A 26,447-nucleotide genomic window follows, 5' to 3' on the forward strand; every position below is an offset into this window, starting at 1 on the left:
ATTAATACAGTTAATTGAGTAGAACTAATTCATTTGCTTGTAATTTGTTTCAATTTCCCTCCTTCCTGAGTTTTTTGCAGACTACTTAAAATTATTTCATAGTATAATGTATAGCCACTTTTCAGTTGATATTTGTTTAGGGAAGAAACACACAACTGTGTCACATTCTATGATGACTCATTACTAGGTGGATTCTAATATGTTATAAGTAAGACTATGCCTTCCAAAAATAAACAGCAAGGGAAGCCATATATACTATCCTCTACACAACCTCAAGTTCCATTATTTTTGATACAACTAAAATGTATTTGTAATCTCTCACTAAAACAGGATAACATCCAGCATTGAAGCTTATCAATTTTTAAAGCCATGTTTTTAGGAAAATTTTCTGCACAAAAAAGATAGAATAACGTAAGTAGTTGCACATTTTTCTTAAAACTCAATGTAAAGTGATTACTTAGGTAAACCTTGTTCACTGCCAATTTTTATTGGAATGAATTGTAAGTAAAAGTCAAGATGTTTCCTACTCCTTAGTAAAGATATTTAATTTTGTCCTGTATTTTAAAAGCCAGCTACTTAGTAAAAAGTTTTTATAAGTTTTATAAAAGGAAATAGAGTTTAGAGATTTACCTGGTAAGAATTTTTAAACGTAACAAATTGGAAGAAGCTTAATTTGTTGTCACATTCAAGAACTGTGTCATTAGAATGAGTCAAGCATGGAAATCATGATTCCAAATTAATGTGACTAATTTCTACCCACTTCCTATCCCAGTCTCTGAGCATCGTCCACTCTGAACTTGAAGGGCCATGTTTTCACCCAGCTCTAGCACGTTTCAGGTCCTCATCCCTCTACCTGAAACATTTACTTAACTAACTCTTACGTTTCCTTTGATAGACTATAAGTCTGTGAAAATAAGACAGTATTAAATGGCTGTACAGGCTGCTAGTCCTTCATAGCCGTTAGTAGGAATCAAACCTGCCAATGCCTCCATTTTGGACTTCTGGCCTCCAGAACTGAAAGCCATTAATTTTAGATTTGTTCTAAGCCATATAATTTATGATACTTTGTCACAGTTGCCCTAGGAAACAAATACAACTTCAAGGAGCTATCAGTTCTCTTCTATTATTCTGCTTTAACATCTTAAATAATATTTTTTAAATTGTAGTTTTAAAAATGTAACCATAATTCATACTAATGGTAAAATATTAAAGCATGTAAAATAAAAAGTAAAAGTGCATTTTGCCTTTCCATCTCTGGCCTTCTATTCTTAATCTTCTAAGAAATCCACTGTTTAGAATTTCTTGTGTATCATTCCAGAACTTATGTGTCCACAATCAAGTATATATACTAACACTTTATTTTACTTAAATAAGATCATAGTATACATCATGTTCTGCAATTTGCTTTACTGCTTTTAATAACTTTTCTTATATATATATATATATATCCATATCTTCACTCTATAGCCATCTTTTTTTAATTATACTTTTAAGTTCTAGGGTATAAGCGCACAACGTGCGGGTTTGGTACATAGGTACATGTACCGTGTTGGTTTGCTGCAACCATCAACTCATCATTAACATTAGGTATTTCTCCTAATGCTATACCTCCCCCAGCCCCCCACCCTCTGCCAGTCCCCTGTGTGTGATGTTTCCCGCCCTGTGTCCAGGTGTTCTCATTGTTTAATTCCTACCTATGAGTGAGAACATGCAGTGTTTGGTTTTCTGTCTTTGTGATAGTTTGCTCAGAATGATGGTTTCCAGCTTCATCTATGTCCCTGCAAAGGACATGAACTAATCCTTTTTATGGCTGCATAGTATTCCATGGTGTATATGTGCCACATTTTCTTAATCCAGTCTGTCACTGATGGACATTTGGGTTGGCTCCAATTCTTTGCTATTGTGAATAGTGCCACAATAAACATACATGTTCATGTGTCTTTATAGTAGCATGATTTATAATCCTTTGGGTATATACCCAGTAATGGGATTGCTAGGTCAGATGATATTTCTAGTTCTAGATCCTTGAGGAATCTTCCACAATGGTTGAACTAATTTACACTCCCACCAACAGTGTAAAAGCATTCCTATTTCTCCGCATCCTCTCCAGTATCTGTTGTTTCCTGACTTTTAATGTTTGCCATTCTAATTGGCCTGAGATGGTATCTCATTGTGGATTTGATGCATTTCTCTGATGACCAGTGATGAAGAGCATTTTTTCATGTGTCTGTTGGCTGCATAGATGTCTTCTTTTGAGAAGTGTCTGTTCAGACCTTTTGCCCCACTTTTTGATTGATTTGTTTGTGTATTTCTTGTAAATATGTTTAAGATCTTTGTAGATTCTGGATATTAGCCCTTTGTCAGATGGGTAGACTGCAAAAATTTTCTCCCATTCTGTAGGCTGCCTGTTCACTCTGATGGTAGTTTCTTTTGCCATGCAGAAGCTCTTTGGTTTAATTAGATCCCATTTGTCAATTTTGGCTTTTGGTGTCATTGCTTTTGGTGTTTTAGTCATGAAGTCCTTACCCATGCCTACGTCCTGAATGGTATTGCCTAGGTTTTCTTCTAGGATTTTTATGGTTTCAGGTCTGATATTTGTCTTTAATCCATCTTGAATTAATTTTTGTTTAAGGTGTAAGGAAGGGATCCAGTTTCAGCTTTCTACATATGGCTAGCCAGTTTTCCCAGCACCATTTATTAGGGAATCCTTTCCCCATTTCTTGTTTTTGTGAGGCTTGTTAAAGATCCGATGGTTGTAGATGTGTGGTGTTATTTCTGAGGCCTCTGTTCTTTTCCATTGGTCTGTATATCTGTTTAGGTACCAGTACCATGCTGTTTTGGTTACTGTAGCCTTGTAGTATAATTTGAAGTCAGGTAGCGTGATGGCTTCAGCTTTGTTCTTTTTGCTTAGGATTGTCATGGCAATGCAGGCTCTTTCTTGGTTCCATATGAACTTTAGAGTACTTTTTCCAATTCTGTGAAGAAAGTCATTGGTAGCTTGATGGGGATGGCATTGAATCTATAAATTACCTTGGACAATATGGCCATTTTCATGATATTGATTCTTCCTATCCATGAGCATGAAATATTCTTCCATTTGTTTGTGTCCTCTTTTATTTCACTGAGCAGTGGTTTGTAGTTCTCCTTGAAGAGGTCCTTCACATCCCTTATAAGTTGGATTCCTACGTATTTTATTCTCTTTGTAGCAATTGTGAATGGGAGTTCACTCATGATTTGGCTCTCTGTTTGTCTGTTATTGGTGTATAGGGAATGTTTGTGACTTTTGCACATTGATTTTGTATCCTGAGACTTTGTTGAAGTTGCTTATCAGTTTAAGGACATTTGGGGCTAAGCTGATGGAGTTTTCTAAATATACAATCACGTCATCTGCAAGCAGGGACAATTTGACTTCCTCTTTTCCTAACTGAATACCCTTTATTTCTTTCTCTTGCCTGATTGCCCTGGTCAGAAATTCCAACACTATGTTGAATAGGAGTGGTGAGAGAGGGCATCCTTGTCTTGTGCCAGTTTTCAAAGGGAATGCTTCCAGTTTTTGCCCATTCAGTATGATATTGGCTGTGGGTTTGTCATAAATTGTTCTTATTATTTTGAGATACATGCCATCAATACCTAGTTTATTGAGAGTTTTTAGCATGAAGGGCTATTGAATTTTGTCAAAGGCCTTTTCTGCATCTATTGAGATAATTGTATGTTTTTTGTCATTGGCTCTGTTTATGTGATGGATTATGTTTATTGATTTGCGTGTGTTGAACCAGCCTTGCATCCCAGGGATGAAGTCAACTTGATCATGATGGATAAGCTTTTTGATGTGCTGCTGGATTTGGTTTGCCAGTATTTTATTGAGGATTTTCGCATCAATGTTCATCAGGAATATTGGTCTAAAATTCTCCTTTTTTGTTATGTCTCTGCCAGGCTTTGGTATCAGGATGATGCTGGCCTCATAAAATGAGTTAGGTAGGATTCCCTCTTTTTCTATTGATTGGAATATTTTCAGAAGGAATGGTCCAGCTCCTCTTTTTGCCTCTGGTAGAATTTGGCTATGAATCCGTCAGGCCCAGGACTTTTTTTGGTTGATAGGCTATTAATTATTGCCTCAATTTCGAAGCCTGTTATTTGTCTATTCAGAGATTCAGCTTTTTCCTGGTTTAGTCTTGGGAGGTGTATGTGTCCAGGAATTTATCCATTTCTTCTAAATTTTCTAGTTTATTTTCGTAGAGGTGTTTATAGTATTCTCTTATGGTAGTGTGTATTTCTGAGGGATTGGTGACGATATCTCCTTTATCATTTTTTATTGTGTCTATTTGATTCTTCTCTCTTTTCTTCTTTATTAGTCTTACTAGCAGTCTATCAATTTTGTTGGTCTTTTGGGGAAAAAAAAACAGCTCCTGGGTTCATTGATTTTTTGAAGGATTTTTTGTGTCTCTATCTCTTTCAGTTCTGCTCTGATCTTAGTTATGTCTTGCCTTCTGGTAGCTTTTGAATTTGTTTGTTCTTGCTCCTCTAGATCTTTTAATTGTAATGTTAGGGTGTCATTTTAGATATTTCCTGCTCTATCTTGTGGGCATTTAGTGCTATAAATTTCCCTCTACACACTGCTTTAAATGTGTCCCAGTGACTCTGGTACACTGTGTCTTTGTTCTCATTCGTTTCAAAGAACATCTTTATTTCTGCCTTCATTTTGTTATTTACCCAGTAGTCATTCAGGAGCAGATTGTTCAGTTTCCATGTAGTTGTGCCGTTTTGAGTGAGTTTCTTAATCTTGAGTTCTAACTTGATTGCATTGTGGTCTGAGAGACAGTTTATTGTGATTTCTGATCTTTTACATTTGCTGAGGAGTGCTTTGCTTCCAATTATGTGGTCAATTTTAGAATAAGTGCTATGTGGTGATAAGAAGTATGTATATTCTGTTGATTTAGGGTGGAGAGTTCTGTAGATGTCTATTAGGTCTTCTTGGTGCAGAGCTGAGTTCAAGTACTGTATATCCTTGTTAACCTTCTGTCTCATTGATCTATCTAATGTTGACAGTGGGGTGTTAAAATATCCCATTGTAATTGTGTGGAAGTCTAAATCTCTTTGTAGGTCTCTAAGGACTTGCTTTATGAATCTGGGTGCTCCTGTATTGGGTGCATATATATTTAGGGTAGTTAGCTCTTCTTGTTGAATTGATCCCTTTACCATTAAGTAATGGCCTTCTTTGTCCCTTTTGATCTTTGTTAGTTTAAAGTCTATTTTATCAGAGACTAGGATTGCAACCCCTGCTTTTTTTTTTTTTTTTTTTCTGTCTATTTTCTTTTTTTATTTTTTTTTTTTTCTTTTTTTTTTTTTTTTTGTGTGTCTCTGCACGTGAGATGGGTCTCCTGCATACAGCATACTGATGGGTCTTAACTCTTTATCCAATTTGCCAGTTTGTGTCTTAATTGGGGCATTTAGCCCATTTACATTTAAGGTTAATATTGTAATGTATGAACTTGAGCCTGTCATTATGACGTTGGCTGGTTATTTTGGCTGTTAATTGATGCAGTTTCTTCATAGCATCGATGGTCTTTACAGTTTGGCATGTTTTTGCAGTGGCTGGTACCGGTTGTTTCTTTCCATGTTTAGTGCTTCCTTCAGGAGCTCTTGTAAGGCAGTCCTGTTGGTGACAAAATCTCTCAGCATTTGTTTGTCTGTAAAGGATTTTATTTCTCCTTCACTTATGAAGCTTAGTTTGGCTGGATATGAAATTCTGGGTTGAAAATTCTTTTCTTTAAGAATTTTGAATATTGGCCCCCACTCTCTTCTGGCTTGTAGGGTTTCTGCTGAGAGGTCCGCTGTTAGTGTGATAGACTTCCCTTTGTGGGTAACCTGACCTTTCTCTCTGGCTGCCTTTAACATCATTTCCTTCATTTCAACCTTGGTGAATCTGACAATTTTGTGTCTTGGGGTTGCTCTTCTTGAGGACAATCTTTGTGGTGTTCTCTGTATTTCCTGAATTTGAACGTTGGCCTGCCTTGCTAGGTTGGGGAAATTCTCCTGGATAATATCCTGGAGATAATATCCTGTTTTCCAACTTGGTTCCTTTCTCCCCATCACTTTCAGGTACACCAATCAAATGTAGATTTGGTCTTTTCACATAGTCCCGTATTTCTTGGAGGCTTTGTTCATTTATTTTTACTTTTTTCTCTAACCTTGTTTTCTCTCTTCATTTCATTAATTTGATCTTCAGTCACTGATACCCTTTCTTCCACTTCATCGAATTGGGTATTGAAGCTTGTGCATGAGTCACAAAGTTCTCATGCCATACCTTTCAGCTCCATCAGGCCATTTAAGGTCTTCTCTGCACTGTTAATTCTAGTTAGCCATTCATTTAACCTTTTTTCAAGGTTTTTAGCTTCCTTGTGATGGGTTTGAACATGCTTCTTTAGCTCGGAGAAGTTTTTTATTACCAGCCTTCTGAAGCCTACTTCTATCATCTCATCAAAGTCATTCTCCATCCAGCTTTGTTCCATTGCTGGTGAGGAGCTACAATCCTTTGGAGAAGAGGTGCTCTGGTTTTTAGCATTTTCGGCTTTTTTGCTCTGGTTTCTCCCCATCTTTGTGGTTTTATCTACCTTTGGTCTTTGATGTTGGTGATCTACAGATGGGGTTTTGGGTGTAGATGTCCTTTTTGTTGATGTTGGTGCTATTCCTTTCTGTTTGTTAGTTTTCCTTATAACAGTCAGGTCCCTTAGCTGCAGGTCTGTTGGAGTTTGCTGGAGGTCCACTCCAGATCCTGTTTGCCTGGGTGTCACTAGCGGAGGCTTGGTTGGAAATGCAGAAATCACCCATCTTCTGCATCGATCACGCTGGGAGTTGCAGACTGGAGCTGTTCCTGTTCAGCCATCTTGGAATGGATCTCCTCTACATCCATCTTTTCTAAGAATTACAAAATATTTGATGATCTGGATGTAGCATAAGTTATTTGACCAGTTTTGTATTGATGGACACTTGAGATGTGTTTAGTTTTGTGTTATTAATATTTTATGAAGTGCTCCAGTCAATTTCTTTGTACATCTATCTTTGTGTACTTTGTAAAGTATATTTGTAGGATGAGGTCTTAGCAGTATAATTGCTGGTTTAAATTTATATAAATGCAATTATTTTTGCAGATATTTCAAATGCCCTCCATAAAAGAGAAAAATCTCTCTTAATATTAATTTACATAAATTGCTCTCTTTCCTTCTTGAAAAACATTCAATTTTGGGATATATGTGGTATCTCAAGGGCTATTTTAGATAGATTATCATTAATTATTTATTGATAATGTAAACTTAAGCTAGTTATTCTGTAAATGTTTATTGAATGTCTGATGCTGTGAATCAGACAATAGCTACTCAGTATTTTATGGCTGATTGACTACAATGCAAAGAGAGTTGTTAAATTTAAAGACCAAGTAAACATAGAAAATAATTCATTCCTTCAGAACAAGATGCCAGTCTGTACAAGGAATTCATTTGGAAATTTCTCAACAGGGAGAACCACAAACACAAAATTCTAGAGCTAAATAGATCATATGGGAATTATTTAGACAATTATTTTGTAGAGACTCAAAAACATTAGAGCCAGAATTATATTGGAGGTCATTCCAGTGCCCCAAATATCCATGCTAGCAGAAACCCAGCATTGGCTATATAGGTCATATTTACCCTTATGTTGTCCCCTTTCTTCTCTATTCCAGTGACCCTTTCTCTGCAGCTGGGCCCCACACCTGCATCCATCCATTTCTTCTCCTTCCATTGATCCCATATACTGACAATAGTTTCTATCAGGAGCCATGTTTTGAATGTCTATCACATGCCAAGGACTGTGACAAGTGCTAGAAACAGAAAGATTGTAACACACTTTCTGATCTGGGTTTACATAGTGGACGGATTTATACCAAAAACAGCCTCAGTGTGACTGTACCTGAAAAGACATAAAGCAATGCAAGTTGATTTTAAACAACCAACTTTCAACTAGGATTGGAGTGGAGATGGAGTAAAGGTGAAAGAGAAAGTATAGATTAATTCACAGGAAGATTGAGATTAGACTATAAAACCAATGATTTGCTCTGCTTTTAGGAAAGTCAGCTATATATTAAGATGAAATAGCAGAGGTATAAAGTAAGATGGACCTCCATTTAAAACCTACCTCTCAGTAATTTAGCATTTCTATCTTCTTATTCCTAAAATGAAGGGAGGAGTTGTTGTGAGAAAAAATAAGATAATATGTGTAAATAACTTACATGCCAGGCGTGTAATAAATGCTTAAAAAATATATCTATTTCAATTATCATTATGCTCCAGTTTTATCCCTGAGAAGCTTGACAAATCTATACTACGTTTCTGGTAGGTTGGAAGGCAGGTTAGAACTCCAAGTAGCAACTAATATTCATCCTGAGATTTGCAAAATAGTTTTGGAATAAACCTATAGCAGAACAGACAATTCATATTTGGCAAACTACTTAAGATCTGTCACAAAAATCAACTCAAAATGGATTAAAGACTTAAATGTAATCCCAGAAACTGTAAAAATACTAGAAGAAAACCTAGGGAAAGGTCTCCTGGACATTGGCTTAGACAAATAATTTATGATTAAAACTTAAAAATCACAGGCAACAAAACCAAAAATAGACTAATGGGACTTAATTAAACTAGAATGCTTCTGCACAACAAAAGAAAATCAAGAGGTAACTTGTTGAATGAGAGAAAATATTTGCAAACTATTGTCCTGACAGGGGACTAATATCTAGAATATACAAGGAACTCAAACAACAAGTAAAAAAGCAAACAATTCCATCAACAAGTGGGCAACGTATAGGAACAGACATTTCTCAAAGGAAGACATACAAATGGCTGGTGGGTACATGAATAAAATGCTCGATATCACTAATCATCAGAGAAATGCAAATGAAAACCACAGTGAGATATTATCTAACTCCAGTCAGAATAACTATTATTTAAAAGACAAAAAAAAAAAAAAAAAAAAAAGATGTTGGCAAGGATGTGAAGAAAAGAGAACTTTTATACACTAGTGGTGGGAATATAAACTAGTACTGCTACTATGGACAATGATATAGAGATTTCTAAAAAAAAACAAACAAAAAAAACACCACCCCCCCAAAATAGAATTACCATCCAATCCAGCAATTCCACTAGTGGGTATATAATCAGAAGAAAAAACATCCATTTATCAAAGGGATACCTGCATTCATATGTTGCAGTACTATTCACAATAGCAAAGATATGAAATCAGCATAAGTACCTATCAGTGGATGAATGGATAAAGAAAATGTGGAACATGGACTATTACTTGGCCATAAAAAATGAAATTATGTCATTTGTAGCAACATAGATGGAACTGGAGGTTATTATCTTAAGACAAATAAACCAGGCACAAAAAGACAAATATTATGTGTTCTCACTTATATGTGGGGGCTAAAGCATTGATCACATGGTGGTAGAAAGTGAAAAGATAAATAACAGAGTCTGGAAAGAATGAATGGGGGTAAGGGAGGAGGATGAAGAGAAGTGGGTTAAAGGGTACAAACATACAGTAAGACAGAAGGAATAAACTCAGTGTTGGATATCAGAGTAGGGTGACTACAGCTAACAAAAATGTATTATACTCAGATGATGGACAATTTAAATACCCTGACTTTGCCACTAAGCATTATATACCCATGTAAGAAAATTTCACATGTACCTCATAAATTTGTACGAAAATTTTAAATAGACTTGTTAATGTCTCCTTCCCAATTTGTGAATATGATATTTTTAAAAGAATTTTAAAAATTAGAGAGACAAATGCTTATATCCTAAATAGCATAAATGGCCATATTTAAATATCTCCTAAAGTTATGCTCTATATGATACATTTTGCATGATAAACATCTTCAATGTGAATCACAAACAACTCAGGATGTGTTAACTTGCTTCTCAGCATATGTCTAAGAAATCAGTCTTCTTGCCAAAAGGAGAAAAAAGTTTCAAAATCAAAATTATAAGTCTCATAGATTGATTTTCATAGTATAAATGAAATGAAATGAAATGAAGGTCCTTGTAATGGGAAGCCATTAGAAATCTCAAAACCAAATATTTCATGATTTTCCCTTTACAGTACTTATCATAATATATATCATATGTGTCACCCAGGAAACTTCTCAGTTGACCATAATTAATTTATAAGAAAATTTGAAAAATTGAAATTTTATTTGTTTGTGGCAGGAACTGATGAAACATTTTCTAATGATGGAAGCTGAAATTCCCTAACACAATGTTTGTGCATCTTATACTAAATTCATCTTTCTATTCAGTTTAATTTTTCTCTTATTCTAAAATGTTTGTTTTTTAGTGCACGTCCTAAAAAAAGAAACTTGAGTGCTTCAAAACAGACCTTGAATATGAAATGCTTTCAGTTAACCTTATGGAAACATCATAGAAAGTAGCACTGGACAAAGTAGAAGTTATTTAAGTCAAGCAGAGTATGGGGTGAAGACTGGATGGAGATTAGCCAAAGAGGAGGACACCAGCCAAACCTTACCCTGAATATAATGCAATCTCTTGAATTATTTCAAGCAACAAAGGCAGTTTAAAAATTTTGCATTTCAGGAAGATGACATTAGCAACAACGTGGAAAATAGACATACGGGTGGTCCATAGAACTGTAGCAGAGGAGACCCATTAAGGGTCAAGGCAATTCCCATGATAAAAGAACATAAAGACACAGATCAAAATAATATCCATTGAAATCAAGAAAAAAACAAATCAAGAAGAGAAAGTTGATATGAATATCTGGTGACCGATTGAATGCTAGAGGCAGTGAAGAGAAGGGAAACTTGGGTAACTGAAATGTCTGGCTTGGGCACCGAATGTTCCAAGCTCAACAATATTGAGGTTATTGGGGATGGAACAGTTTTTGGAATGATTTTTTTAAGTTCAATTTCAGCTGTTGGGTGAGTAACAACAAACCTGTCTAATAGTAGCTTAAACAAATAAGAGATATTTTCTTCTTATCCAATAAAAAGTCCAGAAGCAGACTTTTGCAGCAGATCAAGAACATCAGCACATATCAAAATGGTTTCAGAAGATCAAGGATGTCAGCACTAAAGTCTCCACAAAGTTTTTGGCCTTTCCTCCATAATTTAAGATAGTTGTTGTTCTTCCAGCTATCAATTTCCTGTTCCACAAGCAGAGAAGAAACAAGAAAGGAGAAAGGAACAGCCTCTGTACCAGAAAAACATAGGCTTTCTCTGCAATTCCCTGCAAGTTTATACTTACATTTCCCTGACCAGAAATGTGTCAGTGGCCACTCTTGGCTGTAAGAAAAATAGGGGAGACATGTGATTAGTGTTCTCTTTAGGAGAGCAAAGCAAGGAAAAGTAAGATCAGAATGGGTTTTGACTCAACCTATGATATCTGTCATAGTTATATTGAAATTGAGGTACTTCCAAGACATCCAAGGGAGATGTCCAGGAAGCAGATGACTATGTGTCTGGAAGCCCTGAGAGTGGCCTAGACAGGGATCCAGTTTGGGAGTCATGATCATTCAAGTTGTGGTCATGCCATGAAGATGGATGATATCTCCCAGAATGCAAAGTAAGAGCACTAAGGGCATAATTATAGAAAAGGTCAGACCTTAAGGGCTGGGTAACAGAAAGAATCTTCAAAGGAGTTGGTATTTGGTAATAAGTAGTGTTAACAAAAGCAAAAGGTGAGCATTTCCAGAAGTAGAAAAGAATGAGATGAAAAATACAAGTGAAACAAGCAAACTTTCACAGATGGAAGATTTACTTCGCTACAACATAAGAAGAGATATCTAGGCTTGGTTGTCTTATTGTCAGATAGAACAAATTTGAGCAAATTACTGTCTAATGGGTTCTAATTTTTTATGAATTAGAAGACAAGATCATCTAATGAGACCAACAGAGATGTAGAAATGAGGGAGCTTATGGAGAATGATGAAGGTTTGAAGTAGCCTTTGTGAAGAATGGGGAAATGTTCCAACTAAGATAATAGAACAAAGATTTTCAAGCAGTACTGAGAGACCATCAGGAAATGTGCCTGGCATTTATCTTTACATGTGTGTGATTTTTGCCAGTGTCACTAACTGGTATGTAGAACCTTGGATGGAGATAGGTTGGATCGTTTCAGGATTGGAGAGTTGCTGTGCACCATTAGTAAAATAAAAAAAGGAAGATGTGGATTGTTGAGGTATAGAAATGAACATTATAGACACAAATTGAAAGAGAGTTAGGAATCATGGGAATGGAAGTTCTGCATGACTGCAGAAGAGGCAGGAATAAGGTAGAAGAAAAGTATATTTTATTTGGAGAAAAGGAATTAGAATTTAAAATTACAGGTAGAGCATCGCCGGCTTGAATAAAATATTCTAGCATTTGAACAAAAATATTGTTGAATGAAATAGAATGAATCCATACAGACCTTTGATAGCAAATTGTGAAATGGAATGAATCACAATGACTAAGGTGTCCGTTGGTATGTGGAAGCATAATTAAGATGTTGATAGAAGATTGCCACAAGGGAGGAGCCAGGTGAAATGAGCCACAGCAGAGGGTAACACAATGGAATAATGGTTTGAAAGAGGCAGTTGGAAGACAAGAGGAAGTAAACTTCCTGACTATGCAGGTGGCCTTCCCTGGAGATGGTTACAGAGAAAGAGGGCAAGTTGTCTTTTCCCACAAATTCACAGGGCAAGTTTTCTTTCCATTCACCTCACCTGTTCCCCGTGTACCAGGATGGGTTTCTGGGAAGGTGAGGAGATGGAGGGAACATTGCATGAAGCCTTTGAGATTGTAGAAGGGTTTGCTTACCATGGATGGAGTAGCAGAAGATCAGTGAAATTGGATTAGAGGAGAGATGAATAGCAGGCCTTGCATTTTGGTCCATGCACAAGGGTGCTAAAGATGTGAGATGTGGTGGGATCTGATAGTGTCCAGGTTTCACGTGGCCTTGGGCTTAGTAAGTGTTCGGGCTCAAGAGAACCAGCAGATGCCTTTGATCAGCAGTTCAGCAGAACATTGGGGAAAATACATCATAAGATCTCAAATCTTACTTCAGGTGGGCTAAGAGTGAATTTATCTCCCCAGGAATGTCAGTTCTCAGGGGGAAAGGAACAGCCCTAGTCTGGAAGGGAGCACTCTGCCTTTCCAGTGGGAGCTGGCCATGCCAGAATCATCACGTTTTGAGAGATCATTACTAACTTACTGGAAATGGCAGTAGCCCAGGGAAAGGAGAGGAAATGGGTCTCTTTGGAAGGAGCTACGTGCTGGAAGGAGTAATTGCATATTTTAAAATTTAGGTGGGCATTTAAAATTGTTTAGCCAGAGAAGGGAAAAATTCTTTCATCTTAGAGAAATAATTCCATGGGGTCAATAAAAGTAGGTAAGATTTAAAGACATAGATCAGCTCAAATAGTCCAATTCAGTATTGCTTTAAAAATGTAGCAATATCACTTTTAAAATGAGAAATATTACTCATTCTTTTGTGGACAAATAATTCTGTAAGGAATGAAATGTGTGTCCAGAAGAATAGATAATGAGAAACTTTGATCAGGCAGGAGGAAAAACCAAGAACATCATAATGAGTCCAGTTAGTCACTCTAGCACCTCATGAAAAGTTAAGTAAATTTTTTAAATTATGTACTAAACATATTTACTTTGCACAGGTATGAAAAACAAAATTCCTGTTAAGTATATTGTTGCACTCAATTGAGAACTATGACAATCTACTCAGGAGTTTAGAGCTTCCTTTTGAAGTCTCCAACAAAATGATTCACTCTACATATGAAGATTTCTGGAGCTAATGCTGTTTTATGCAACTCTGCTAAATACTACATTTTCTGTGTCTATAGATCTGTGGCTCCAAGAGATGACACTTAAGACCAAAAAAGAGCTGTTAGCTGGGCACAGTAGCATGTGCCTATAGTCCCAGCTACTTGGGAAGCTGAGATGGGAGGACTGCTTGAGCCTAGGAGTTCGAGGCTGCAGTGATCCATGATGCTACCCGTGCACTCCAGCCTGGGTGACAGAGGAAGACTCTGTCTCAAAACAACAACAACAACAAAAAAAACTGTTTTGTTTTTTTTAAGTATCTAATGTATTCAATATGCCTAAACCTGACCAAATTGCTAATCATCCCAGTGAAGAAAGAAATGAGAGACACTAATGAAAATTTTCCTGTTTTTTAATGTTATTACTATGATTAATCACTTTTAAGATCTAAATAAATACTCAGAAAGACTCATGTGGCATTTAAATTATAAGTTTCATAGACTCTCTGAGGAAGAGAGAAATTTGGTTGCATCTTATGTTTCTATAGGGGCTTGACCAAGTAGGAGTTTGTTTTTCATAGTAAAAAGTGTAGACGTAGCTCCACAGCATCACCTATATCCTAGGCTTATTCTACTTTTTCTCCCTATGGTTGCTTCATAGTCACAAGATGGTTGCTCATTCTCAGGCTCACGTTCATATTCCAAGCAGAAAGAGGAAAAGAGTGATCAAGAAAAAGTGGCACCAGGAAAGTAAAACTTTTCCAGAACTCACTAGCTGGTGTTCACTTACATTTCTTTGACTAGAGCTATGTCTCCTGACTCCTTTTAGCTACAAGAGAGACTGGGAAATCAATTTTTTTAATGCTGGGCACATTACTCCAATAAAATACGGGTTTTTCTGCTAAAAAGAAGAAAGGAGAATGGATAAGGTATAGGTACCTAAGGCAGTCAGCGTCAGGACTTGAGCTCACCTAACACAATTCTTTGCCTTGTCCTCTCTCCAGCCTTCACCATTTTGTAATGAGAAATCTAGATCAAGTGATTTAGTGTCACACAGCCAGCTCATGACACAGCTGGAGCTAAAATTCACAAGTGAAACTCCCAGCACGGTGGTGCTCTTTCCTATGTATCTTACCATTGTCTTATTCCATAAAATGTACACAAAGCCTGCCCTGCTGTACTGATACCACCTTTTCTTCTCTTAACTCCCTCAGCTCTGTCAATCAGTCTCTGGACTTGGGTCTGCATTTGGCCATATGCTTTGACTCATTTAACTTTCAGGGTAACATTGTTTGGCCACAGCTCAGAAAGTGATTAACCTTCACTCTAGTGAGCTGCCCTGACTCTCCAAAATAGTAAACACTTAATGGAAAGGCTTAAGATATGTAAATTGCAAACAAAGATTAACTAAGGGGAAATTCGATAGGAAGCACAGAATGCCATTATTCTTTGGCCTAAACTGCAAAGAAAAGGGTATGACTCGAAATTTCATTTCCTTCAAAGTCTACTGTCCTCCTCTTACTCTCTGCTTTGGTCTGTCCTTGGAAATACTGCTGTTATTATTGTCTTACCTCAAAACGTACTGGTGTCACTGTTTAGTTAGAAACAACATTGCTGACTGACTATCTGTCACAGAGCAGATACCCAGTGGGAACCTCCATATGAAGGGAGAGACAGCACCATATTTCAGAACAATGCAAATGCAAAAACAACACGAGGTTCTAGGTAGCAGGAGTGGTCACCTGCCCAGGACAAGCCCTCAGCACACAAGTAGCAATATATCTTTCTGATTCATAGATACTTGCCAATTACATGTAGAGCTTCAACAGAAGAAACCAGTTAGGACTTTGGTATCTGTGATCTAGACTTTGTTTCTAATGCCCTTTGGATGAGTAGTGGCACATGATCACACACACACACACACACACACACACCCGCCACAGAAATCTCAAAACAAGAATTTTCAAGAAAAGTTTAAATCCAAACTTTAAAAAATGTTTCAACATTATTTGCATGGGTATGTATAAGCTAAAATATATTTTTATTAATAAATTGAACACAGCATCTCAGTCTGAAGTACTTAACGTTTAGATGACATTATAGCATATAGAACTATAAACAGGTAAATACTTTGTATTTAAAGGTAATGTCCAACATGGTACCTCCTAGACTGAAGGACCAGCCAAGTCTCCAGCTGAGGTGATGAAAGTTGTTTATAATACTTCAAACTAAGATTGAGTTTCACAAGTACTAGAAGAATAACATTCTCCCTAAATAAAAAGTAAAGCATCCTAGATAGAGCTAAAGCCTCCTTGACATCCACTGCCAGTCCAGGAACACATTCTACAGGTAACTACCATCATCCAGATTTCCTTTTATTCTCTTAACAGAGACATACCTGTTCCCAAAAAATCAGTATTTAGTACAGTCTTGATTAAGTGAACACACACATACATGTGTGTATTTCAGATAGCATGAATTGTTCTCTAACTTTTGGGTGTTTTCTTATCCATATGTCTTGGAAATATCTCCATGTTAGTTAGTCCATTTAGATTTATCCTTATACATATCCCTTATGTTTTTCTAGAGTAGACCCTGAAGGCTCCAGGGTTGCAGAGCCTCTGCACTTTTTATTTTGGTATAAACTGCCCTCCAAAGCAACTGAACTAACTTGCATTCCCATCAGCAATGTGTAATGGTAATTGCTTCTCATTGCTCTCTCTAACATTTGATATAAACATATTTTTGCAAGATGAGTCATGACACTTTTTTCTAGCTTTATAAAAGATCCAGTCTCCACTAAAAATAAATGGTTGGATAGATATCACACACATACATGGGTATACTAACAAATATCACTCATAGATGTTTATTCAGACTAGATCGCCCCACATTATAATAAACTTTGTGGTTTTTATTGCTTTATTATAATAAGCATCTTAATACAAATCATTTTTCTAATTTTAATCAGTATCTTAAACTACACGTTTTGTCATGAATTAAGAAATGAAAATACGTATACTGAATCAAGATTTTAAGTTCACTCACTCCATTCCTCTTGTTCCTTAATATCCTGGACCTTTTTGTATGAGATCTGGGATTCTGAGGTTAGGATAGTTGAGAATATGAGAGAATGTAACCATAAATTGCTGATTAGAACCAGAGTTACACAGCAAAGAAGAGGTCAAATCCACTGTTTCTCTCCATTGTTGAGAATTTCTGATATAAAGAGGGACACAATAAAGTCTAACTTTTTATGCATTCAACAAATGTTTACTGTTTGCTATATGATAAGTACTGGTTCCATATGTGAGTGAAATAATTATTTGTTCCCATGGCACATTCAGTATAGTAGAAAAGACCCAGACAAATAACAAACAAACTGACAAACAGTTATCAAATGGTGAAGAGCATGAAGGAAACAAATGGGGTGCTGACATGAACAAAAGTAGGGAGACGTAATTGTGCTAGAGTTTCAGGAAGACCCTGCTGAGACCTAAAATGCAAGATGTCTCCATGCAAAATTAGGGGGAAAGCAATCCCAGTCGACATGATAGGATTTTAGCATGCCCTAAATTGTGATAGAGTGAGAGAACCCAGTGAGAAGAGTGGCAGTGGAACCACATGAAGTAGGATAGAAGGACATAGGACAAGTACAGGGCCAATAGCTTTGCAGAATAAGCTAAGAGAAAATGAGAGTGGTCCAGGCTGCAGGAGCAGCTCAGTGGGTGGGGCAGAGGAAGGAGAAGGAGAGAAGTTTCAGAGAGGCAATACACTATCCTTCTGTTCTACATCTGTCAGACTATTGAAAGCATTGCTTAGTATAGCACATGCCTCTATAATGATATTCAGTGCAGTGAAATGTTACTCACTGTTGTAAATAATAAGAATGTGTTTTGAATAAAATACATGCATCTGATTCCACTCTGGTGTATCATGAATTCTTAAGAAAAGTTTGTTACAAAATGAAATTCATCTGTTAAATTAAATTCTCTCCAAATAGTTCCCATTTCCTTTCTCACATTAACTGTCTTTTGCACTTGCTATATTGTCCTCTATTATAGTTTCTTTTGTTTTTAATGAGTTGACACAGATATATTTTTAAAGTAAAACTTGCATTCATTTTTTAAATTGACAGAACAATGACATGAATATCAATGTCAAAATAAAGATTAAATTGTTATCTACTTTTAGCACAAACAACTATTGATAAGCCAGCAGGGGCAGGATAAGGAATACTTGCTCCCTTTTATCCAAAAAGGTTATTTGCCACAGAAAATCTTATTTTTTAGATTTTAATATTATGGGTCAGGTTAATTAATATGACAACTAATATCTATTATTTTAATGCAGGATTGTGGTTTGCTGATTCATCCAGAGGAAACCTGTGGATTACAGCCTATTTCTTCTGACTACATTGAAGCCATTTTACAGTCTGAACTAAAAAGATGTCCATCTGGGGACATGAAAGGTGACTATCACATTAGACACCACTTCTCTAAAAAAAGAATAATTTGGTATAGATAAGTATATGCTTATTTAAACTATCATTTTATAAAAAAATCAAGGGCATTACTTTTTATTGACTATGAACTATAAAACATAATGTAAGTGCATTATTTTAATATTTGAAATAATTTGAATAATCAATTATTTTCTTCTCCCCTTTTTGCCCAGTTAATCCATATTCATCTGCAGATCTGTTACCCATATTACTTCTGCCAGAGAGCCTTTCTTGAGCCTCTGATTTGTTTATTTATTATATAGTTTATAGCACTCAGTAATTTTCTTCCATAGCACTTACCACAATTATTTAAATGACTAAGTATTGAATTAATTGTTTAATATCAGTTTTCCCAGGATGACAGTTTCATGAGGGCAGAGAGCCTGACTTGTTTGCGTTATACTAATTCATTTGGCACCGTAATTTGTACATAGTAGTTAGAAAATAAATATCTAGTGTGAACCAAAGAACTGCAAAGTATGCAAGTTCAGTTTTAAATTATTCCTTTTCACTAAAAAAAAAAAAAAAGTTAGGGGGCCCGATCACTAGTTTCCCTCAGATATCAGTCATTTATAGAGGCAAGAAAATTGTGACATCAAATTTAATTACTGCGTTAAATCCTGCCTAAGCACTGAGCAGACCTGGAATGAGATACTTCTTTGGTGCCACTCTCAACATTCCCTATTTCTCTACTTCCCCAACAATCTTCTTTTAGTGGAGATGGTGGGGTCAAGCCAAAGTTGGGATTAAAATTGCCTTCAAAGCTATTAGAGGAACAGAGAGCATCTTCTCCAAATTTCCTGGTTACTGCTCTGTCCTCCTGACCCCAATTCTCCCTTCATCTAAAAAGTCTGAGAAAACACTCAGGAGGTTTTCTACCCTTGCCGTGAACTTCACACCACAGCTTGAATGGGAAATGAGTTTCCCAAATGGGCAGGACAAATTGCAATTTGGCATGCACAGTTAACAAACGTGGGTATGTCCCCATTCTTGAACATGTGTTCCAAATAATAAATTACAATCAGGGAATGGAGAGGGATTTACCCATTATGGTGTGTCAGGTGGTGTGATTTGTGATTCTCTGCTAAATGAGATATATACTCTTCCATACAAAGGAGACACTGATGTGTCCAGTTAAATATTTTTTATCAGATGACAATTTATGAGAATTCATAAAACAATTCTATTCCTCCTACTTCAACTGCACCAAGGCAAAAGTTCTTCAACAAAAAGTTCAAGGTACATTACTGGGATTCTTTAAGAAGTGGCAGCTTGTTCTGTTCGCTCACTAAATGTACGCTAACTTATGTTGGGCTTTGTGCCTGGACATTGTGGGTGAGGCTGCCATAGAACAGTGGGCTTCTGGTACTTAAGGAGCTAGACCTCCTTAAAGAAGGCCCCAAATTGACTCACAAATCAAGGGCATGCTCCTTAGCCTGACAATTTGAAGCCTCCCTAATCTGGCCCATTTCTATATTTCCAGTCTTCTCCCAGCCTCTGCTTCTCTATGTTGACAGTGATCCTTTAGAACTTCAGGTTTTGTCCACACTGTTCCCTTTACCCACAAGTCCTCTTCCCATCTTTGCCCAACTTCTGATGCTGGAAGTCCTCTCCAGGAAGCCTTTTTTCACCACCAGATTCCCAGCTTAGCTTCTTCCCAGTATATCCGGGGCACATGTCTGCAACAGCACTTTACCACATTATGTTAAGTATTTACATGGTTCTCACTTAGTCTCCAAAACGAAATGATGTTCCCCAGGAAGAAAAGGAAGTGGCACAGGGCCCTTCATAGGGTGAAGCTGATAAAGATTAAAATATATATGCATTTATATTTTACCTGATATTTTTCTTTTTATGTTTTATAATTGATAAAATATATAAATATAGGAATATATATAGAATATATATATTACAGTGTACTCATTAATGCATCAAGGGTGCATGAGCAATATGCTTTTACTGATGGCTTACCTAGATCACAGGCTTCTCTAGAGAAGAGATTGTCCCTTATCCATCTTCCAGTGTCTAATATATGATTTTAAAATGATTGCTGAACTAAAACCAAGATCCAACCTCCCTCCCATCCACAGAAGACTATGAGCAGCCAGGGCACAATCACAACAACCAACTGTTCCATCCTCAAGCTCCAAAAGGCCCAAAGACTCAAAAACGTAACAAGTGAGGCCAGGATAGCAGTCTGCAAGAATGTATTATTTGCTGCTAGAGATGATTTCCTTCCTTAGCAGCAGGATTCCCTCCTACTGAAAGAAGTTGTTATAGTGGACCGAATTGGGAGAAAGTTTATTTAGGAGCTCTGGATTTAGTTTTAATGGCCAAAGATAGACTAATTTGAAAATCTTATTTTAAAAGCACATTACAGTTATTTGGCAAAACCAGATCTCTTTTTTTCGCTTTGCCTATGTATTGATCTCAAGATATCATTTTCAATAACATCAGCCATTAAACTTTTGAATGACTGTATTTTTTTAATTCTTAAATTGATTTCTATTTTTTAGGAAATAATTTAACTGTAAGATACAACCTATAATTAAATCTGTTGCTTAAGCAAAAAAAATAATTATTCTAATTAGGAAAAATAAAAATTTCTACAGTGGTCATTGAATGAGAATTAACTTTAAGGAAAATATTTCAGATTGCATTTTATGATATGTAAACAATTAAAAATATTATCCTACCTTATTTTAGCAAGAAATTATGACAACTTATACTTTAACACTAATATTGAAAATATAGATGGATTTTTTCTTCTTAAGTAAAAATGCTTTGTATTAGAACATTACAGAGTCAGGAATTAGTGTCAACATTTACATGATTTCCTGTCTCACCTCAACGCTAAACCAGAGTTGACCTTTTTTCCTCCGTTGTATCATTCAATCTGATTCACTGAAATGGCTGAAATCTAACTTGCATTAAATATAGAGCTATAATTATAAATCAAATGACTTCTCCCAAAAGACAATTTCATTCCTCAGAATGTTGTTTCCTAAAACGTATGTCACACTTTACTTCAGAAATCACAGCTTTGATTCATTCAGTGTTCAAATATATAACATAGAATTTATGGTACTTTTTTGGACAATTTTAGCAAAGAGCTGGTATTATTTAAAATGTCAAGAGCACCAGTTTTGCAGATGTTATACAGATGCCTATTGCAAGCAGTATTTAGCTCACAATAAATAAAAGGAATTGTTAACCAATGCAAAAATGCAGAGTGATGGCTGTATAAATATAGAGTAGTATGAACCACTGGGGCCAAGTTTTCAGAGATCCAATCAGGCTTCCTTTTTATGTGCATGCGATTTCATGCCCACAAACTAATTGCACCCATATTTGAATCTTTGTGCACGCAATTAGCCACTTGTTTCTTCATCCTTGGCAGCAAGTGGCCAAAGTGGGCCTCAGTTTGTGCAAAATTAGCTGTCAGCAAGGTTGAGGGGTGGAGTGTCTGGAGTAGGGGTGGGATGCATATGCTCTGAGATTCTGAGATCTGATGAAAACTTAGCCCTTCAAAAGATTATTAAATAGAATCTCATTAGCAGAGACACATTTATGCCCTCAACATATCATTATCCTATTAGAAAGAAAATTAACAATCTTTGCTTAAACATAGTCTCTGTCAACACAGGAACTCGCTAAATAAATTCAGCTTTTTAAAATAAATTCATTATAACAATCAGTTTGTGAGTTTTCCTATAAGTGCTACCAAAGAGGCAGTGGGGCTGTATTTCATTTTCTGCTGATTATTTTGTGGTGACCTAGCCTAATATGATAAAAGGATAGGCAAATTGAAGACTCAGAGACCTCAGTTCTGGCTCTGTCATTAACAGCATGACCCCACTTCTGTTATTTAACTCTTCAGGCCTCAGAGTGCCTCTTCTGTTAAAAAAAAAAAAAGTGAGGGGGCAGGGAGAGAGAAAGGACACACCCTAAGTAAGGCCTCTTCTAACTCCATCCAACGTGATGCTACGAAGCCACTCAATGTGAACCTCTGTGAAGGAAAGACTATCATTTATCTAAGGAGATTTGCTTGAGAAATTCATCAACAAAGATTAAACTTTAGGCTGTGTCTACATCAAAGATGTGGAGGATGTTGGTTATTAATGACAAACCATGCTTGCCAGAACAGAATTAGAAAGCAAGATATATTCTGAATGAAAAAGAAATTATAAAAGAGAATTGGATGGAAAAATAAGCACTTTTGAGGAGGATAATCTTTATTTTGCTGTTCAAAAACCAGCATCTCTCCAAAATTTTCTGTGTTGTTTCTTTTAGCAGTACTGCCATTCTGTATAACCAGAAACTTCAGAAACATCTTTCACATAGCAGACCCTCTTTTTCTCCAATATATGCAGCCAGTTCTTCATTCTCACTCCCGTCAGGCCCATCTCTTCACTGTACCTAAAGTGTCACTCCTTCCACGTCTTCAAATCTTATCTGTCCCTAAAGACCTGTTCACATTTTATTTGCTTCATGGACCCTTCTGGAACACTCTGACTTCCATGACTCTTTCTCTATTTTGAACAACTGTGGCTCTCTGAGAGTAGAGGTGGGAAAATATATAAAATATATATGTTGACTATTAGGGAATCAGGCACTAGGGCAGGTGTTATACATATTTTCCTTATAGAGAAGTAAATTTAATCATGAAAAGATTAAGTAATTTGTCCAATTTAAATAGTGGGTTTTAGCCTTGGCAGCATATTGGAATCACCAAAGAAGCATTAAAATATACTGATGCCTGAGCTCCATCCCCACTGATTGTGATTCAGTCAGTCTGGGGTACAATGTGGGCATGGGAATTTTTAAAAGCTTTCCACGTGACTCTCATATATAGTCAATGTTGAGGTTCGCAGGACCAGTTGGAGATAGAGCCCAGGTGTGTGTGGTCTCCAAAGCCCCAACTCTTTGACAACCACACAGACATTTTTACTCCATCATGTGTTGCTTGTTATGATGCTATAGTTATTATATTATGTATAAATTATAACCTTCTAACCTGATTATAAATTTTTGAGGTGTAGCATTATAGTTAAGAGCATGGACTCTGGAGCTGACTGCCCTGCTCAAATCCTAGTTCTACCACCTACTAACTAGAGGATCTCAGACAAGTTCCTGAGCCCTGGTTAAGGAGGTGATAACAGGGTTGTTGATGTTTAAATATGTTGATAAATTAAAGTTTTTAGAATATTCCTAGCATTTGGGAGGTTCTGAAAAATGTTAACTGTTTTTCAAAACTTATTATGATATTTTAACACCAGTAATGCCTCACACTTCAACAGAGTATATACTTACTGTATTAAACTTAAATCCTTCTAGAGAGTCATATGTATATGGAGACATAAAGGTTAATTTATCATTCCTGAAATTGCTTAGAAAGTACCTAGTAAATAGACATTTAATAAAGCAGTTTTCTGGAATTCTCATTACATGTAAAAATCAAAGAAAAGAAAAAAATTGTGGTAAGAAGAACAAATGAGTCTGCATTCCTTTTGAAGTTTTGTATTTCTCTTCCAGTTGACATTGTACCCTGCAAAGTTATTGTATATTTTCTTTCCGTTCCTGGAATTCATAATTTTCTCATCTCCTTTCCCTCTGATTTTCTTTTATCTCTTCCAGTTTCTCTCTCTTAATATACCTACACTTCTTTCTCTTTCTGTGCTCAATCAGTAAGAGCCATAAACTATATTCTCTTTCATATTTTATTATTTATAACTATTTCCACACACACAAACACATTCACAATTCTAACATCCCTGAAGTCATGAATATAAAATGCACTATATCCATCTCCCAAAAACAGAAATCTTTTCCACTAAACTTCATATAACACCAGATACCATTATTAGCAGTACCACTAATCAAAGCCAGAATGGACAAAGTTTTTAAATTTTTTTCTTTCTAACTCAAGAACTGAGTGATTTTTAGCCCCTCATTTTTGAAGGGTAAATATATACTAGTAACATGAGCAAGATATTTAGGGTAAGGAGAGTGATTATCAGAGACATCATTGTATACGTTCTCCAACAAGGAGAGAAATAACCACTCCATATTTGTTTATATGATGTGCTATGTTCACACTTAATTCCTGAAAAGATGAACAAGGAAAAAAATTATATTTTTCTACCACATTATTAATGTATCCACTCACACTAAAAGCTGAAGTGTTTTGCATGAATGTTATTCTATCAATAAAACAGGAAAGATCTTAAACGCATAGAGAATATTCATTTATTTTATAAACATTTGCTAAAGCTTGGGACCTACTTTCTACCTGAACTCTGTTAGTAACAAAAGATAAATACAATATTGCAAATGTGTCTTAAATACATTACTCCATTACATCCTTACACCAATCATGTGAGAATAGTACACACCTCATCTAACAGATGAAGAAATTCAGGCAACAGCTAGAAAGAGGTGAAGAGATTCACACCAAAAAGGCCATCAATCAAATCAAAGAAAAATAACTAATCTTCAAAATAATAAATTATCATACTGAAGTAGTTCTCTTGTATCTTAAATCTCTTGAGAGCAGGGAATAGATCTATTATACTATTGGATGGAGAACCTATGCATGTGTTAGGCTAATAAATATTTGAGGCTAATTGCCAATTTGGGGGGCTCCCAATCTATTAATGCTTTGGTCCTACTTAAGTACTCAATGTACTGTTTAAAAATAAGCAATGATTGAGTAATACTTAGATTTTTAATAAGTATAAGGTTTCATGGAACAGAGCTCATACTTGATTTCAGCATGAAATGTGTTATTTCAGAACATTACTTAGTGTTGCTATTCTATTTGGTTGGCAGGAAGCCATGCCTTCATTATTCCACTAGATTTAAAGGATAAGGATGGTCTTACTATAATTTCTGAAATGGTGTGCCATAGCTGAATTTTAAAGTTACTTACAAATTATAATTTCATCAGCAGAAACAGAACCAAAGAAAGTTTTGCCATCTATTCCAGGCCAGTGGATCGTGCCTTGCCTTAGTTGTTCAGACAACAGGACGTGTGACTGGAGAGAAATAACCTGGCAGCCCCACAACTGCCAATATGGTGTCCTAACTAAGCCTCAACTCCAGCAGTGCCTGGGAGGAAGGAAGGTAGGTTCTGGATCTAGTGGGGGAAGCCTTTAATGTATGCCACCTGAAGTACTAAAAGTCATACAGTTGTATCTACTAGACCAATTCCTGCTGTCTCACAGCAGAGGAAAACTAACTGAATGCAATTTGGCTTTTCAAATCATGTATAGATGTTATCATAGAATAGCCTGAACAACTCCTGCTCCAAATGTTCAGTTTTCTCCAAGTAACTCTATTTGACAGATGGAGGATATTAAAGTCTTGTCCTATGCTGACCCGATTCCATGCTGTTTTCTCAGCACAAATTGGTAGGAGCTTGCCACGTCAACTGACAGTTGGCAGTTGAGAGCAGCTGGCCTTGTCAACTGCAGCTCTGGCAGGCACTGCTGTGAAAACAGACATCTGCAGCTCAGCACAGGAAATCAAAAGGTCCTGCATGCAAGACTCACTTCTAGAGCTTTCCAAGTGCATGGCATTGTTTTTACGCACTAACCTTACTGATCTTCTTTCACATTCCTGGGCAGGTCTCACATGGACCTCACTTGGCTGATTTTTCCTTTAGTGAGGCTTCTAAACTGATTTCTGGGACATGCAGTGTCTTCTTGCTAGGCATGCTCTGACTAGGTAGAGTCTGGCAGAACTCTCGGATATGCAAAATGGGCACATAGACCGAGATGCTTGGTTAATATCAAGTAAGTAATCCTTAACCCGATTTTCAAAGTGCTTTTTATTAGATGGACATTTCCTTATACAGTTTGTAAGCTCTCACACATGAGCGAGACTGATTTCAAAAGCTGATTTTTCACAAAGCTCTATTAAAACACATAGAAAAAAAGCACTGGGCGGAAGGTATGCCAATTTACTAGCAAATAGTTAAAGAAGAATAACAGGAGATGAAGGGCAGGACGGGAAGATGGACATCTTCTTCATGGTGATTTCAATATAGATGTTCCAATTTTCATGACTGAGAATATCTCTAAAGATCAATCGGTAGTGTTAGTTCCTTTTTTTAAAAAAAATAAGGCAAGAA

General features: G+C 36.3%; 1 protein-coding gene across 2 annotated transcripts in view; it reads left to right on the top strand.

The window, feature by feature from the left end:
• Nucleotides 1-26,447, top strand: part of CPED1 (cadherin like and PC-esterase domain containing 1) — a 310,570-nt gene that overhangs the window by 230,899 nt on the left and 53,224 nt on the right. For both annotated transcript variants that reach the window (XM_025380614.1, XM_025380615.1), the window contains exons 17-18: nucleotides 18,163-18,280; nucleotides 25,302-25,438. In XM_025380614.1, coding sequence (XP_025236399.1) covers nucleotides 18,163-18,280; nucleotides 25,302-25,438 — 255 coding nt within the window. The remainder of the gene's footprint in view (nucleotides 1-18,162; nucleotides 18,281-25,301; nucleotides 25,439-26,447) is intronic.

The sequence above is a fragment of the Theropithecus gelada genome, chromosome 3 (genome assembly GCF_003255815.1).
Source record: "Theropithecus gelada isolate Dixy chromosome 3, Tgel_1.0, whole genome shotgun sequence".
NCBI lineage: Eukaryota > Metazoa > Chordata > Mammalia > Primates > Cercopithecidae > Theropithecus > Theropithecus gelada.